Genomic DNA, 13,538 nt, shown 5'->3' with positions numbered 1-13,538 from the left:
TCTGTACAAAAGTAACGACTCAATAATCATATTTGTGGAATGACATGATTCATGGAAGAGAAAAAGTGACAACCAAAAGGGATAATGACCAACGTGGGATTGTATTTTCTTCTTCGCCAATGAAACCGCCAACCGTTTCCAGACCAGTGCAGAGGGCTTCATAATAAGTAGACAACGGATCTTCTAGAGCAATGTATCCTAATTTATTCTTCTGTGTGCAGTATTCTACCAGGTAACTCTTAATTTCTGCTGTGCTATTGTGGGAGAAACTGATACACCCAAATGCAGACAAGGGTTGAATATACACTAAAACATAAAATGACGATGAAGCTTTGTTTAATGTAACATCTCCATGCAAAAGTTTTAGAACGTACTCAATCCTGCGATAAGAGTCGCCTGAAAGGCCATCCGGTGTGAAATTCTGACAGTGGACTATTGCGTGGCTAATCACCCCGATCTCTCCATGAATCTCAAATGTTTCATCACAATCAGAACCTGCGATATATATTTTAAATTTAAAGAACATGGTTAAGGGAAAGAATTAAACCCGGAATGTAAGATGAATCAGAACTTAATTAATTACCGTTGGTGTAAATCAATTGTCTAAGAACTTGACAGCAAGTGCAGAACATTGGCTTTGGTACAGGACGACAAAATCGAAGGTCGTTTAAATTTACATCTGCACTCGTATTTTCTCCGTTGGGAAACGTATTATCGCCATGCACGGTATGATATTCAATCATTGGATCCATGAAAGGAATTTTAGGCTTCCTCGTCGACCAATCCCCCTTTTCCAAGTTAGGTACTCCTCCTCCTACGGTAAGATGATTGCCATGTTCAACAAGAACAGGAACATTTGGTTGTTGGGGCTCGAAGTCGGGGTGGTCATTGACTGTATAGACGAGTGCGGGATCTGGTTCGATATAGTTACAGACGAGTGGATTGTGAAATGAGTGGGAGGAGTTATCCCAATTGTTATCCATGGATGCATTGGAGGCAGAAAAACACTTAATCACGGTGAGGAAAATGGAAATGTGTGCAGCGGCGACGCCAAAGACAGCGCCGCCACCGACACGATTCGTTGGTGACTGAGACAACGATAAAAAGTGTTAAAGAAGTATGTTGGTGGAATGCATGGGAACCATACAGGGACTAAGAGTTGTGAGTGGCAGTTATGGATCGTTGGAAATTTGAAGTTGAGTATTGTTTTGAAAATCTATTATTAGGTACGAAGAGACTTTCCTCTATGATGCCGTTTCCCTTCCTCATCAATTCGTTCGACCATGCCTTATGTGAATTTTAATCTCAGTTGTGATAACCTTTCCATTCTTAGGATAGAAATGGGGTGAAAAAGAACGAAAAGAGGGATGAAAAAAACTGTTATATTATTGCTATTTGCTTGATTAGAGAGATATAAAGAGAATTTTTTTAAGAAAATGTACAAAATTAAAAATATTAACATTTAGGTATCTGTTAATTCTAGATGAAATTTTCTTTATTACCTAATGTATAGAGTCGACATTTTGTAAGATACATATTTATTTGTATTTAATTGAAATCTTTAATACACATCTGGATATTATTAAATTGAGTTTCTTTCTTTATTTCTTTATATATATATATATATATATATTTTTAATGTATCAATTTTTTTATTATTTCCAAATCACTTGCTTAAAGAAAATAAGAATAGATATGTGGGTTGTATGTGTGAAAAGATGGAAAGCTTGGGTATCTTGTATACTAATTTATAAAAGTAAATATAAGATATGTGTTACTTAAAAAAAATGTAGAATTTAATATTGTAACATCTGTTTTATCTCATTCCAAGTAGAGTTGTCAAATAGATTAAAACTCCCGAACCAATTCCACCTATTACATGTTCGAGTAAGATTGGATTTTAAAGAATTTGTAAATTTCGTCACGAATCAAAACTAAACTTGACTCACTAAAAATCGATTTATCTAAGTTAAACTCATAGAGAGTTAGGTTGGTTCACCAATCCACCCATAAACTTTAAATTATATTAAAAAAATAAAAATTCAAAACTTAAACCCTCCTATGCTATGAATTTATCCATTCAAGATTATAATGGTATAAATAAATAAGTGCTAACTGTGGTTTGATATTAGATAATAATTTGTTTTGTATTTTTTTAATTTTAGATTGTATTTGGAACTTAACATAATTTTGGATTGTATTTGAGCTATATTTTTTTTATTTTGGATTATATATGATATTTAATATAATTTTGAATTATATTTAGATTGAACTTTATTTAAAAAGAATTATTACTTTTTTGAAATTGAAAAAAAAAATTATAATTAAGTAAACCAATCCATTTAACTGTCAAGGCGAGTTTAATTTTTTTTATTCACTAATAAGCACAAACCCATGATAAATAGAGTCAACTTGGATTAAAAGTAGCTCTACCAATACTTCTAATTTAAATTTTAAATAATTTTTTTATTGATAGCTATCTTATTTAAATATAATATTTTATTATTAAAAGAAATTTGTTGTGTGTTGGTTTGGAAAACTTAGTATCACATAATAATTTTTTAAAAATATAATATATAGTCAAGTAGTCTTAAAAATTTTGATCATTGGCCTATCCAGTTGAATCACTCGATCAGTAATCCAATTTTTCTGAGTTTCTATCCAAACCCAGTTACTAACCATGCCACCAATCATCACAGACTTAACCCTACTGCAAAGAATGAACATTGAACTTCCAGTGCAGGATTAAGTTAACACCCTCCTCCACTGTAGCTGTGCAAGAATTCCCTGGTCTGAAAATTACGTCAGTGTTCCTCTGTTGCATTAGCCTCAACTTTCCCACTTAACTGGAATCCCCCGAGCAAGCATCCCTCAAAGATTGTATCCCCCTCTTTCAATTTCCCCTTTGCACACATCACCTTCACAAATGTGCTGAAAACGTCTTGCTTGATTACAAAGTTCTTGTTCATAATGTCATAATATGTCTTTAGTGCCATTTCTTCATCCCCGTCTTCACAATATCCCTGAAGTAAGCAGTTATACATAGTCGCGTCCAGGTTATGCCCATTCTGAAGCATGTCTGAAACAAGCTCTTCAACTGCCTGCATCCTACTCTTCACTTCACAGAGTCCACATACCAATATGCAATATGACAAGAAGTTGGGTGAGCTTCCCATCCGACTCATCTGCTTCAAAAGAAGAACTCCTTCATCAATCTTCCCCTCATCCACAAGAACTCTAAACACTGCATTGAAGCTTGACACACTTGGCTTAACACCCCTCGTCACCATTTCTCTCAGAAGTGAGACTGCTTCTCTTGGTTTTCCAATCTTGCAATACTCATTCACAACAACCCCATAGGCTTTCACATCCGGCTTCATCCCCCGACTAGCCATTTCCCTGAAATGCTTAAAAGCATCATCGGACTTTCCCACAATACACAACCCCTTCAACAAGCTAGTGTTTGTGGCCACATTATCTGTCAAACCATTCAACCGCATCCTACCCATTATCATCTTTGCCTCATCCACTTCTCCGCTCAAGCAAAGACCTTCAACCAAGGCATTGTAGGTCACAACATTCGGAGAACACCCTCGTTCCGTCATCTGCTTCAGACACTCCACCGCCTTTTGGAATTCACCTATTTTCGAATACCCATCAATCAAAGTGGTGAAACTCACCACATCCGGCTCACAACTCTTACTCTCCACCAATCTGTCAAAAACCCACCGCGCACCCTCCATGTCACCCTTCTTACAAAACCCGTGGATCAAAGTGTTATAAGTAACAATGTTGCGTTCGCAGCGCATTTCGTCGAACACCTTGCGCGCACTCTCGACCATCCCCACTTTGCAAAACCCACGAATCATGATGGTGTGAGTGTAAACATCGGGTTCTACCACAGCTTCTGAGAGAACCTGATTGTAGATGGCCTTGGCAAAATTGACACGGTTGGCTCTGACGAGGACGCCCAAGATGGCGTTGCATGAGTAGACGCAGTGTTCTCTTCCCAAGTTTTTTGCTTTGTGGAACCAGTGAACGGCGCCCCTGATATCGCCGCAGTGACCGAGAGCGTTGATGAATCTGCAGATAAGGAAGTCAGAGAGTTTGTTGGAGTGGTGAAGAAGGGAGTAAGCGGTGGAGAAGAGGGAGTGGGAGAGCAAGAGGTCGGTGATGGCGGCGTAGCATAAGGGGGTGTGGGAGTAGTTCTTAGGGTTGGGGTTGGGGTTGGAGGCCCAGTTGAAGAAGTGAAGAGCGTGGTATGGGTTCTTTTGGTTCTTGATCACCTGAATGACCAAGTTCGGGGTGAGGTGAGGAGAAAATTTATTGAGAGATGAGAAATCTGGGATTTGGGGATTTAGATTTTGAAGGATTGAGGTGATGGATGTTATGAGGCAGAGATTTCGATTTGGAATGCTGGATGAAGAAGACAGGGAAGAAGAAGAAGGTTTTGCTATGACTTTTCCAAATGCCCGAGCCATCTACTGTCACACTTTTCTTTCCCTCCAAATATGGCCCTTTAAATGACTTTTACACAAGCTCGTATCATAAAACAATCAATTTATACAAAATATAAATTTAAAATTAATCAATTTAAATAATTTCTATACATAGCAGATGAGTAAAATTCTTTCACACATTTAAATATTTTACATTTATTCAACATTATCTTTATTTACTTTTTATTTTATTTTTTCTTAAAACAATACATAAGTTTACATTTTTTTACTATTTTATCTTTGTAACCTATATCAAATTAACGTAAAAATGTGCCATAGTATCATTAATCATCACACATATACAACTAATTTGATAGCTGCCAAGTCAAATAAGGATAAAGACTATATTTTGTTTTAATAAATTCAATTATTATTATTAGTTTTTATATGATTAATAGACCTCACACATTCCATTTATTTTTGTCAGTGAAATTTTCATCAAAGTAAAACACCCATTTTCTATTATATAATTATTACAGTTTCAACAAGTTTCTATAATTCGAAAAGAACAAATACTTGTCAAATCCATTCATTTGATACCGTGATATGTTAGTGATTTTTAAGATGATGTAACTTAAAATGATCTAAAAAATTATATAATTTTGTATTTTTTCAAAAAATAAAAAATAAGTAAAAATAATATCAAATAAATATAAAAAATTTAGGTGTGTAATAATTATTTTCCTAAAACAAATTATCTGTGGAACCACTACTTGAATGTTAAAGCAAAAGTGTCTCAAACTATTATTATTTTAATTGGAACTGCCATGTTTGGTTTTTCGCTGAGTGAGGTCTACAGTATCTTATAACTTAAATATCTGTTAGAGGTTGACTTAATTAGATATAAAAACGAATTCGTGATAATGTCAAAAATATTGAAAAGATAATCTTATTGTTATCAAAACAAAAAATCTATATATATATAAAAAAAAACTCACTCGTTATCACCACCACCACCACCGTGAAAAGTCATAAACCAAGCAGACCGTCACAAAGAAACAAAAAAAAATTAGGAAAACATTGACCACAATCTATTCTTCTTCGAATTGGATAATTTCTATTGGAAAATGTTATTTGGACAACAAAAGTTTGACACAATTTTGACAACGGCGACGTGGCAGCTGTGCATTGGCTCAGTGAACCGGGGTGAGGGGTATTTTGGGTTTTTTCTGGTTTGTTTTCAATTCACTGAGCCAATGCACAGCTGCCACGTCGCCGTTGTCAAAATTGTGTCAAACTTTTGTTGTCCAAATAACATTTTCCATTTCTATTCCGGTTGGGGTAACTCCACCACAGATCGCTACCATTTCTAGTTGGAGTCGTTGAATTTCTTGTCGAACTCTCTGCCTTGTCCCTTCATAGGGCGAATCCAATGCTTTTCTCAACACTCTCACATCCTTCGCAAGGCTTTGCAGCTGAACACATCAACACCTATATAGTGATAAATCCAAAAAGAATCCCATGATGTTCAGAAAATCAAACAACAAATCTAACCTTTCTTTGTGGCCATCTTTTTAAGTTTCCCAAGCGACTGATTTTCTTCACCACAGAGTCGCTTACCTCCAATTTATCTGCAGCATCCCTGATAGTTAAATGGAAGAAAGGGCTCAAATCATTCATTGTCATCTTTGGTACTCTCTTTCTCTGTGTAACGTAAAAAAATAAAAGACAATATTAAAACAAGTGGTATTTACGCGCAAACGCAAAACTTCTCTAGAAAACAAAAACTCTTACCTGAACTGCCATATTACGTTTAGGCTTAGGCCTAGCAGTTGAAGCCTCTGCATTACCAGGCTCGGGAACAAGGTCTGGCTCAGAAACAGTCTCAGGCTCCGGAACACTCTCGGGCTCGGGCTCGGGCTCAGAATCAGACTCGGGCTCTGTGCCATTAACTACAGGAGAAAAAAATATTCAAAATTCAGAGTGAAACTGTCATTATTGGTCGAAGAGAAACTTGAGAATTAAGAGAAGAAGACCAACGTGGACTCAAGTCATCGTCCCCGTCATTATGTTCAGCCCAATCAAGTCCAGTGCAGATGGTATCATAATATGCAGATAACGGATCATCCAGAGTGACGAACCCTAATCTTGTCTGGTCCTTGCAGTATGCTACCAGGAAACTCCTTATTTGTTCTATGCTTTTGAGGCCGAAACTGGTAATACCAGAAAAGATGAAGGTTAATAACGACAGATATAGCAACTAAAAACTATGACTTTAATTCACAATGATTGTTTTGAATAATTAAACACATGTTCATGCTTCAATGCAAATAAATATATAGTTCCACCAAAGCAACACATATGGAAGTTAGAACTTGCTTTATCATTTGATAAACTTCTCTTGGAGGTTCACCACCCGGTGTCATATCCTGAACGTGGAATATCGCATGGCCAATCACCCCAAGCGATCCATGAATCTCTAACTTTTCGAACTTAAAACCTGCGGAGTGTTTAAAATTTAAAGAAAATGAAAACGAGGACGAAAAACGTACTGGCTAATATATATTTGTGTATAAACTTAATTACCATCTGTATGAATTATTTGTCTAAGAATTTGACAGCAAGAGCAAGACAGTGACTTTGGTGACGGGGGCCAATGGTCAAGTGCTACCACATCTTCCTCGTTCAGTATACCATGCTTTAATAATGGATGTTCAGCCATGGGTTGTTTAACCTTCCTCCTTGATGGACCCTCCATGTCAATGTTAGGAACTTCTCCAGTTGCAAAATTATAATTGACATGCAAGGATTGATCTTGGAAAGTTGGATTCAAAATGGGTACATGAATCTGTTCAAGGCCAAAGGGATACAAATTTTGGTTCTGAGGCGGCGCATTTGGCTGTTTGCAAAGTGCATTTTGTTGCCCTGGCACAGCGTGTTGGTGCTGGGGCAATGCATTTTGTTGAGAAGAGGGTGCAATGAGTTCATCATTGGATAGATCGAAAATTGAGATGTCCCGGTCGATCAAATTATGAAGAAATGGATCAAATGAGGCATCAATATCAATATCAAACGGCCCAGGAGGCCAAAATTGAAGTTCGTTGGAAAAAGTATTATCGCCATGCACGGGATGATCTTCAATCATTGAATCCATGTAGGGAAATTTACGCTTCCTCGTCGACCAACCCCCGTTTACCAAATTAGGAACTCCTCCTATGGTGAAATCATTATCGCTATGCGTGGATACATCTTGAATCGTTAGACCAGTGAAGGAAACATGATCCTGTTCAACGATAAAAGGATCATTTTGTTGTGCATTTCGTTGCTGTACATTGGGTTGGTCGTTTAATATATAGATAAGTGCAGGGTCTGGTTCGATGTAGTTACCGATAAGTGGACTGTGAAATGAGTCGGAGTAGTTATTACAATTATTATCCATGGAGAAAAACACCCTTAATCACTGTGGAAAAAATGGAAATGTGTGTAGTAGCGGCGCCAAAAACACAGCGCCGCCACTGAGACACGATTTGTTGGTAATTGAGACAACTAGTGTTCTTACAGACAATTTTGATGGAATGCATGAGAAATATATAGGGGCGCAACTGACAGTTATTGACCGTTGAAAAATTTGAAGTTTGTTGATTGTTATGAAAAACTATTACTAAGAGACTTTCCTCTATAACCCTTCATCATTGGTTGGTTCTGCCATGCTTTAACTAATGGTGGTGAGAAATGAAGATGTGTGTTTTGATCTCAGTACGAAAAAAGTCCGATGATCTTCTATGATCCATCTTGAGATGATTTATATGTGATGCACGTCAAAACACTTTTATATGTGATTTGCATTGATACATTGTGTCCAATAAATCAAAATATCAGTGGTCATTTAGATATTTTACTAAGAAAAAGAAATTATTATTGTACGGAATATTTTATCATAAAATACCTCTTTCTTAAGGGTGTGTTCGCTTCAACAGAAAGTACTGTTCAAGAGTATTTGAGAGCGAAGAAATACGATTTCTTTTATGTTCGTTTGAGATGAAAGGAGTGGATTTGCGGGAGACGTAAGGCGCGGATTTGCGAGATTTATAAAATTTTCATCACCCGCAAGAGTGCGACGATTTGGAAGGATTGTCGATACAATATCTTCTTTACCCTTTGCCTATTATATAATTCCAGTCCAAGTCCTGAAGCTTACGTGCATCGATTCTAACTATGAAATAACTGATTCCATATGAAGATGATGGTTGAAGATGAAGTTTGAAGCCGAACAAGATGAAGAATAGTGGCTGAAGCTGACGTTTGACTGCCAGTGTTTTCAGTTCCAGCGCTGGAGCATTTCCAAGCTTTGAAGCTTCGTGGTGGAGGTGCAAGCGCCATGTTCGACGAAGCTGGAAGTTGCTTTGGTGGTGGATGCTGGATTAAATGCCACAAAGGTGGAGGATCCAGTTGTCTTGGCTTCCGGCCAGAGATCCACTATCACCAACACATCTCTGCATGTTCAAGCAATCCCAAGAGCCAGCACAAAATAAAGAGAAATTTGGTTGTAAATAAGAGGAATTATTAAAATGAGGAACCAGATACTTCATAAAAAAAAATGACACTCAAAATAAAAAAAGAAAAGAAAAAGAAAAGTAATAATCAATAATAATAATAATAATAATAATTATTATTATTATTATTATTTTACATTTTAATAATTAATTTTAATTCTTTTTTTTCTTATAAACATTTCTAAAATTAAATATAACATTAATAATTTATTTTACTACATTATAATTTTTTTAATATTTTAAAATTAATTTTAATTATTATTAATTAATTTCCTTTCTTTAACATTAAAAATTAACATTTTATATTACTTTAATAGTTAGGGACATTTTGGTAATCTTTAATTTCTACCAATTAAACTAATTTTTTAAATCTGTCACATCAATCAAATCCTACACTAATTCTCACAAACTTCAACCCAAAATTCACTTTCAATTACCTTCAAATCCATTCAAATAAACACACACAAAAATCACCCTCAAATCCTCTCAAATCCACTCAATCACTCTCCCCCAATCACTCTCCCTCAATTACCTCCAACTAAACACACCCTAAAGAATATTTTCATCGAGCCACTCACTATCAGTTTTTTACTAATCGATTTAAAAAAAAACAGTTTTATTGATTTTTTTTTTAAAATTAAACTGGATGGCCTGTTTCGTTTCTTACACCGAAACGACTTAAAATATCAAATTCTATGTTAAAACAGAATATAAGAGAGTCGTTGTTAACAAACGTTGCGAAGAGATTCAATGAAAGAAAATTAAGTAATTTTATTGAAAAAGAAAAAATAAATCAATCACTGTATAACGTGACCCAGTAGTGTTAACCAATATTGTTTTATTATATTATATATATATATATATATATATATATATATATGTATGTATATATATATATATATATATATATGTATATATATATATATGTATATATATATATATGTATATATATATATATATATATATATATATATATATATATATATGTATATATATATATATATATATGCAAAATTTAAAATATAAACGTATATATTAATTTTAATATAAGTGCTTATGTTAATTTTCTTATATACAAATTAGGTTTAATTAAATTTAAATTTCGGATAAATTTTGATACTTATTTTTTATTAATGTTTTAATTTTTTATATTTTCAAAGAATTTAAGTGTGTATGGTTTTGGGAGAATAATGTTTACAATAATTAAAAAGTAAAGAAATTTTATTTTTTGTTTAGCCTTTTGTAATTATTGAAATACGGTGATTTTCAGGAGAAATGGATTTGCTATAGAGGGATCGATGACAACGTGAGAAAGCAAACGTATCACACTTCAAATGATATCCTTGTATTTTCTTCTTGATGATAATTCATTTAATGACTTAAAATTATTATTTTTACTATATTCAAATAATTATCCACGATTTATTTTAAGTTAATTGGTTGATTAAAATAATTATATTTTTAAAATAATAATATACATTGAATGTCAATATTATTCATATTAATTATATTGTACTTTAAATTAGGTTTATGATGAAAGGTAAAATTATACTAAATTAATTTTATCAATATCAAACTTATTACATTATTCACTCATTTTTATAATTTTTTCTTTATTTATTTTTAATTTTTTAGGTACCTTTCTCTTAATATAATTAATAATTTCTCTTTCACATTTTATTCCCTCAAATTAACTCTTCAAATCTATCTTACAAACAAACAAAGGCCTATTTATTTATTTTTTCATATCATTTTATACACGAGGACCTTATCCTTTATCGTCAATGAAAAAATTACAAAATCTTAAAAAAATATTAAATACTTTATATATTTTTATTTAAATATTTTCTTATTCTTTAAAAATTTGAAATATTTATATTGCTGATTGTTTCATTTCGGAAAATATTTTAAAAATAAGGAAAATTCAAATATAAAATGTATTAATAAAATTGTTAAATAAATATAGAGTAATAAATTATAACATATACAAATACTTAAAATATTATACTCTTATAAAACCCATAATATTATCTTTGAAAAAAAATATTTTGACACAAATTATTATAATATTTTGACACTATGTGTCATTTTTCCATTATTTTATTATTTATTTATTTCTACAGTGACATACTCTCAACTCAATAAAAAAAATACAATATATCAAAGTATTATAAAAAAATGTTAATATACTAATATACCATGGAAGCTAATCTTCATAATTAATTTTTATATATAACAGTTATTATAATTTTATTCTCACTATAATAATGTTCTGATAATTATTTTTTATTGTAATAACTTTTATTTTTTATACAAACACACCATTTGTATTTAAGGCTATGTTCGTTTAGAGGGATTTGGGGAAGATGATTTGGGAGAGATGATTTAAATGGATTTGAGTGGATTTGAAGGTAATTTTTTTGTTGTTTTTTTTAGTGGATTTGTGGGTAATTGAGAGTGAATTTGGAAGTACAGTTTGTGAGAATTAGTGTAGGATTTGATTGATGTGATAGATTTTAAAAATTAGTTTAATTGATAGAAATTAAAGATTACCAAAATGCCCCTAGTTATAAAAGTAATATAAAATGTTATTTATAAATGTTATATTTAATTGTAAAAATGTTTATAAAGAAAAAAAATTATGAATAATTTATAAAATTAATGTTTAAAAATTATAAAAACTAAATAATCAATTTATTTTTAATAAATTAAAAAATATAATATACCTAATTTTATTAATATTAAAATAATTATAAAAAAAACTTGAAAAAACAAAAAATAGAAAATTGCGTAACCGGTTACGCGAACGCGTAACCGGTTACGCGAACGTGTTACGCGAACTCGTAACCGGTTACGCGAACTCGTAACCGGTTAGCTTGGAATGTGAATTATAGTTGAATCACGACAATGTACATTCCATGGCTGCAATTCATTCCTTCAAATGAAGAATTTTGCAAAAAGGAAAAGCATAAGACCAATTGGAATCAAAGTGGGAACCACCAAATAGTATTGCAGAATTTTTCTTTGGTTTAAGTGAAGTAAGCCGTGAAGTTGGATGGAAGAAGGGACCACTTTGTTGAAAAGTCAAGGCCATACCACTTATTGGAAAATTCAGCAATTGGAATAAAAGGGGGGGACCACGTTACTTTGACATTGCAAAGCATTGTTTCGATTTGCCGTGAAGTTTGATAGAAATAGAAAGCCACCTCACGTTTTTTTTTTGTTTAGCTTGGTGCATAATTTTTGAAGTGCTTTTCCACTTGGGAGTTCACGGTTTTGAGAAGAGAGATATGCAGCAAGCTACATAATGTCACGGCCTTACACCATCATCCAGGGGCTAGAACGTTTGGAATTGATCATTAAATCAAGCTTTTGAGGAAACAACACAACAGCAAGGGACGGTCCAGCACCAACACTTTAAGCGTTCATGGCAGCAGCAAAATGAAGAAGGAAGTCCAGCAAAGAGAAGTCAATACATGGCCTTGGAAGAAGGGGAAGCATCCATAGAAGAGAATCATCTAGCAGCCATGAGTAAAGGGCTGGAATGAGGACGTGTTGAAGCAGCCGTGGAGGAAAAGATTTGATCCATTGTCTTGGCCTTGGAGAGGGAGACGTCATGTGCACAAGGAAGAAAGCATAAATGTTGGCTGGAAGAATCAAGGAGATGGAGTTGGACGTGTGAAACCTGGAATGGAGAAGGAGAAGCAGTGATGAGTTGAGCGAAGCAGAAGAAGCCGTCTCCAGGAAGTAGTGTAATCGGTTACAAGCCTCGTAACCGGTTACAGCTATGCACACTTTCTTTCACATTAGTGTAACCGCAAAGCCAAACCTTTAACCGGTTACGCCTGCATCATCCACTGTTCATTATCTTCTCAAAGACGCCCATCTCCTTTCTTCATCTTCAACATCCACCTGCTGCATTCCACCAACACGCACAACCTCCTTCTTCCTCGTCCTCTACAACCCTGCAAATCAAAACCAACACATTTGTTTAATATATACCCTTCGTAATCGGTTACCCTTCACCATAATCGGTTATCTGGTGCAGAATTAATAGGATGCACTGGAATTTAATATAAAGTTACGGGGCACACACGACATTTTACATAAAATCACTGCAAATCTTCTCACTTTCGCGGGTGATGAATATTGGATGTATCCCGCAAATCGGTCCGCGCTTTTCTTCGCCAATCCTCTCAAACTAACACCACCTCACTTTCAATTCATCGCCCGGTAATTCGCATGAACAGTAAATTCTGTTCATGCGAACACAGCCTAAGTGTCAATCCCTTCCCTGATGCCCAGTAGAAAGAAGTGCAGCTGCTATGAAGGAAGTAAGTGGCCTCACTTGTTCTTGCTATTCCTAGTTATTTTATTTTTAAAAAAAAACATACTATTATTTTATTACACTTTTTTAATTAAATTATTAATTTATGTATACATGATTTAACTTTTTTTTCTTTCTTTCTAAAACTAAAAGTTAATTCATGAAATAAATAATGGGAAGGTGAAATTTGATGTGTTTTTACGATGGTTGATTTGGTAG

General features: G+C 33.8%; 2 protein-coding genes across 2 annotated transcripts; both read right to left on the bottom strand.

Moving 5' to 3' along the window:
- Window positions 1-2,544: 2,544 nt before the first annotated feature.
- On the bottom strand, window positions 2,545-4,492 carry LOC124828132 (uncharacterized). The gene has a single exon (XM_047301361.2). The coding sequence runs from the start codon at window positions 4,479-4,481 to the stop codon at window positions 2,805-2,807; it is 1,677 nt and encodes a 558-aa protein (XP_047157317.2). The 5' UTR covers window positions 4,482-4,492; the 3' UTR covers window positions 2,545-2,804.
- A 1,239-nt stretch (window positions 4,493-5,731) lies between these two features.
- On the bottom strand, window positions 5,732-7,878 carry LOC148204146 (uncharacterized). The gene is made up of 7 exons (XM_088107854.1): window positions 7,026-7,878; window positions 6,819-6,939; window positions 6,480-6,652; window positions 6,341-6,391; window positions 6,234-6,280; window positions 5,994-6,143; window positions 5,732-5,914 (listed from the first exon to the last, which is right to left on the bottom strand). The coding sequence occupies exons 1-7, from the start codon at window positions 7,876-7,878 to the stop codon at window positions 5,732-5,734; spliced, it is 1,578 nt and encodes a 525-aa protein (XP_087963980.1).
- Between the last annotated feature and the right edge of the window lie 5,660 nt (window positions 7,879-13,538).

This window comes from Vigna umbellata, chromosome 2, assembly GCF_029865625.1.
Source record: "Vigna umbellata cultivar VRB3 chromosome 2, Vumbellata_1.0, whole genome shotgun sequence".
NCBI lineage: Eukaryota > Viridiplantae > Streptophyta > Magnoliopsida > Fabales > Fabaceae > Vigna > Vigna umbellata.
The sequence above is the reverse complement of the archived record's forward strand: the minus strand, read 5'-3'. Positions and strand labels throughout refer to the sequence as shown.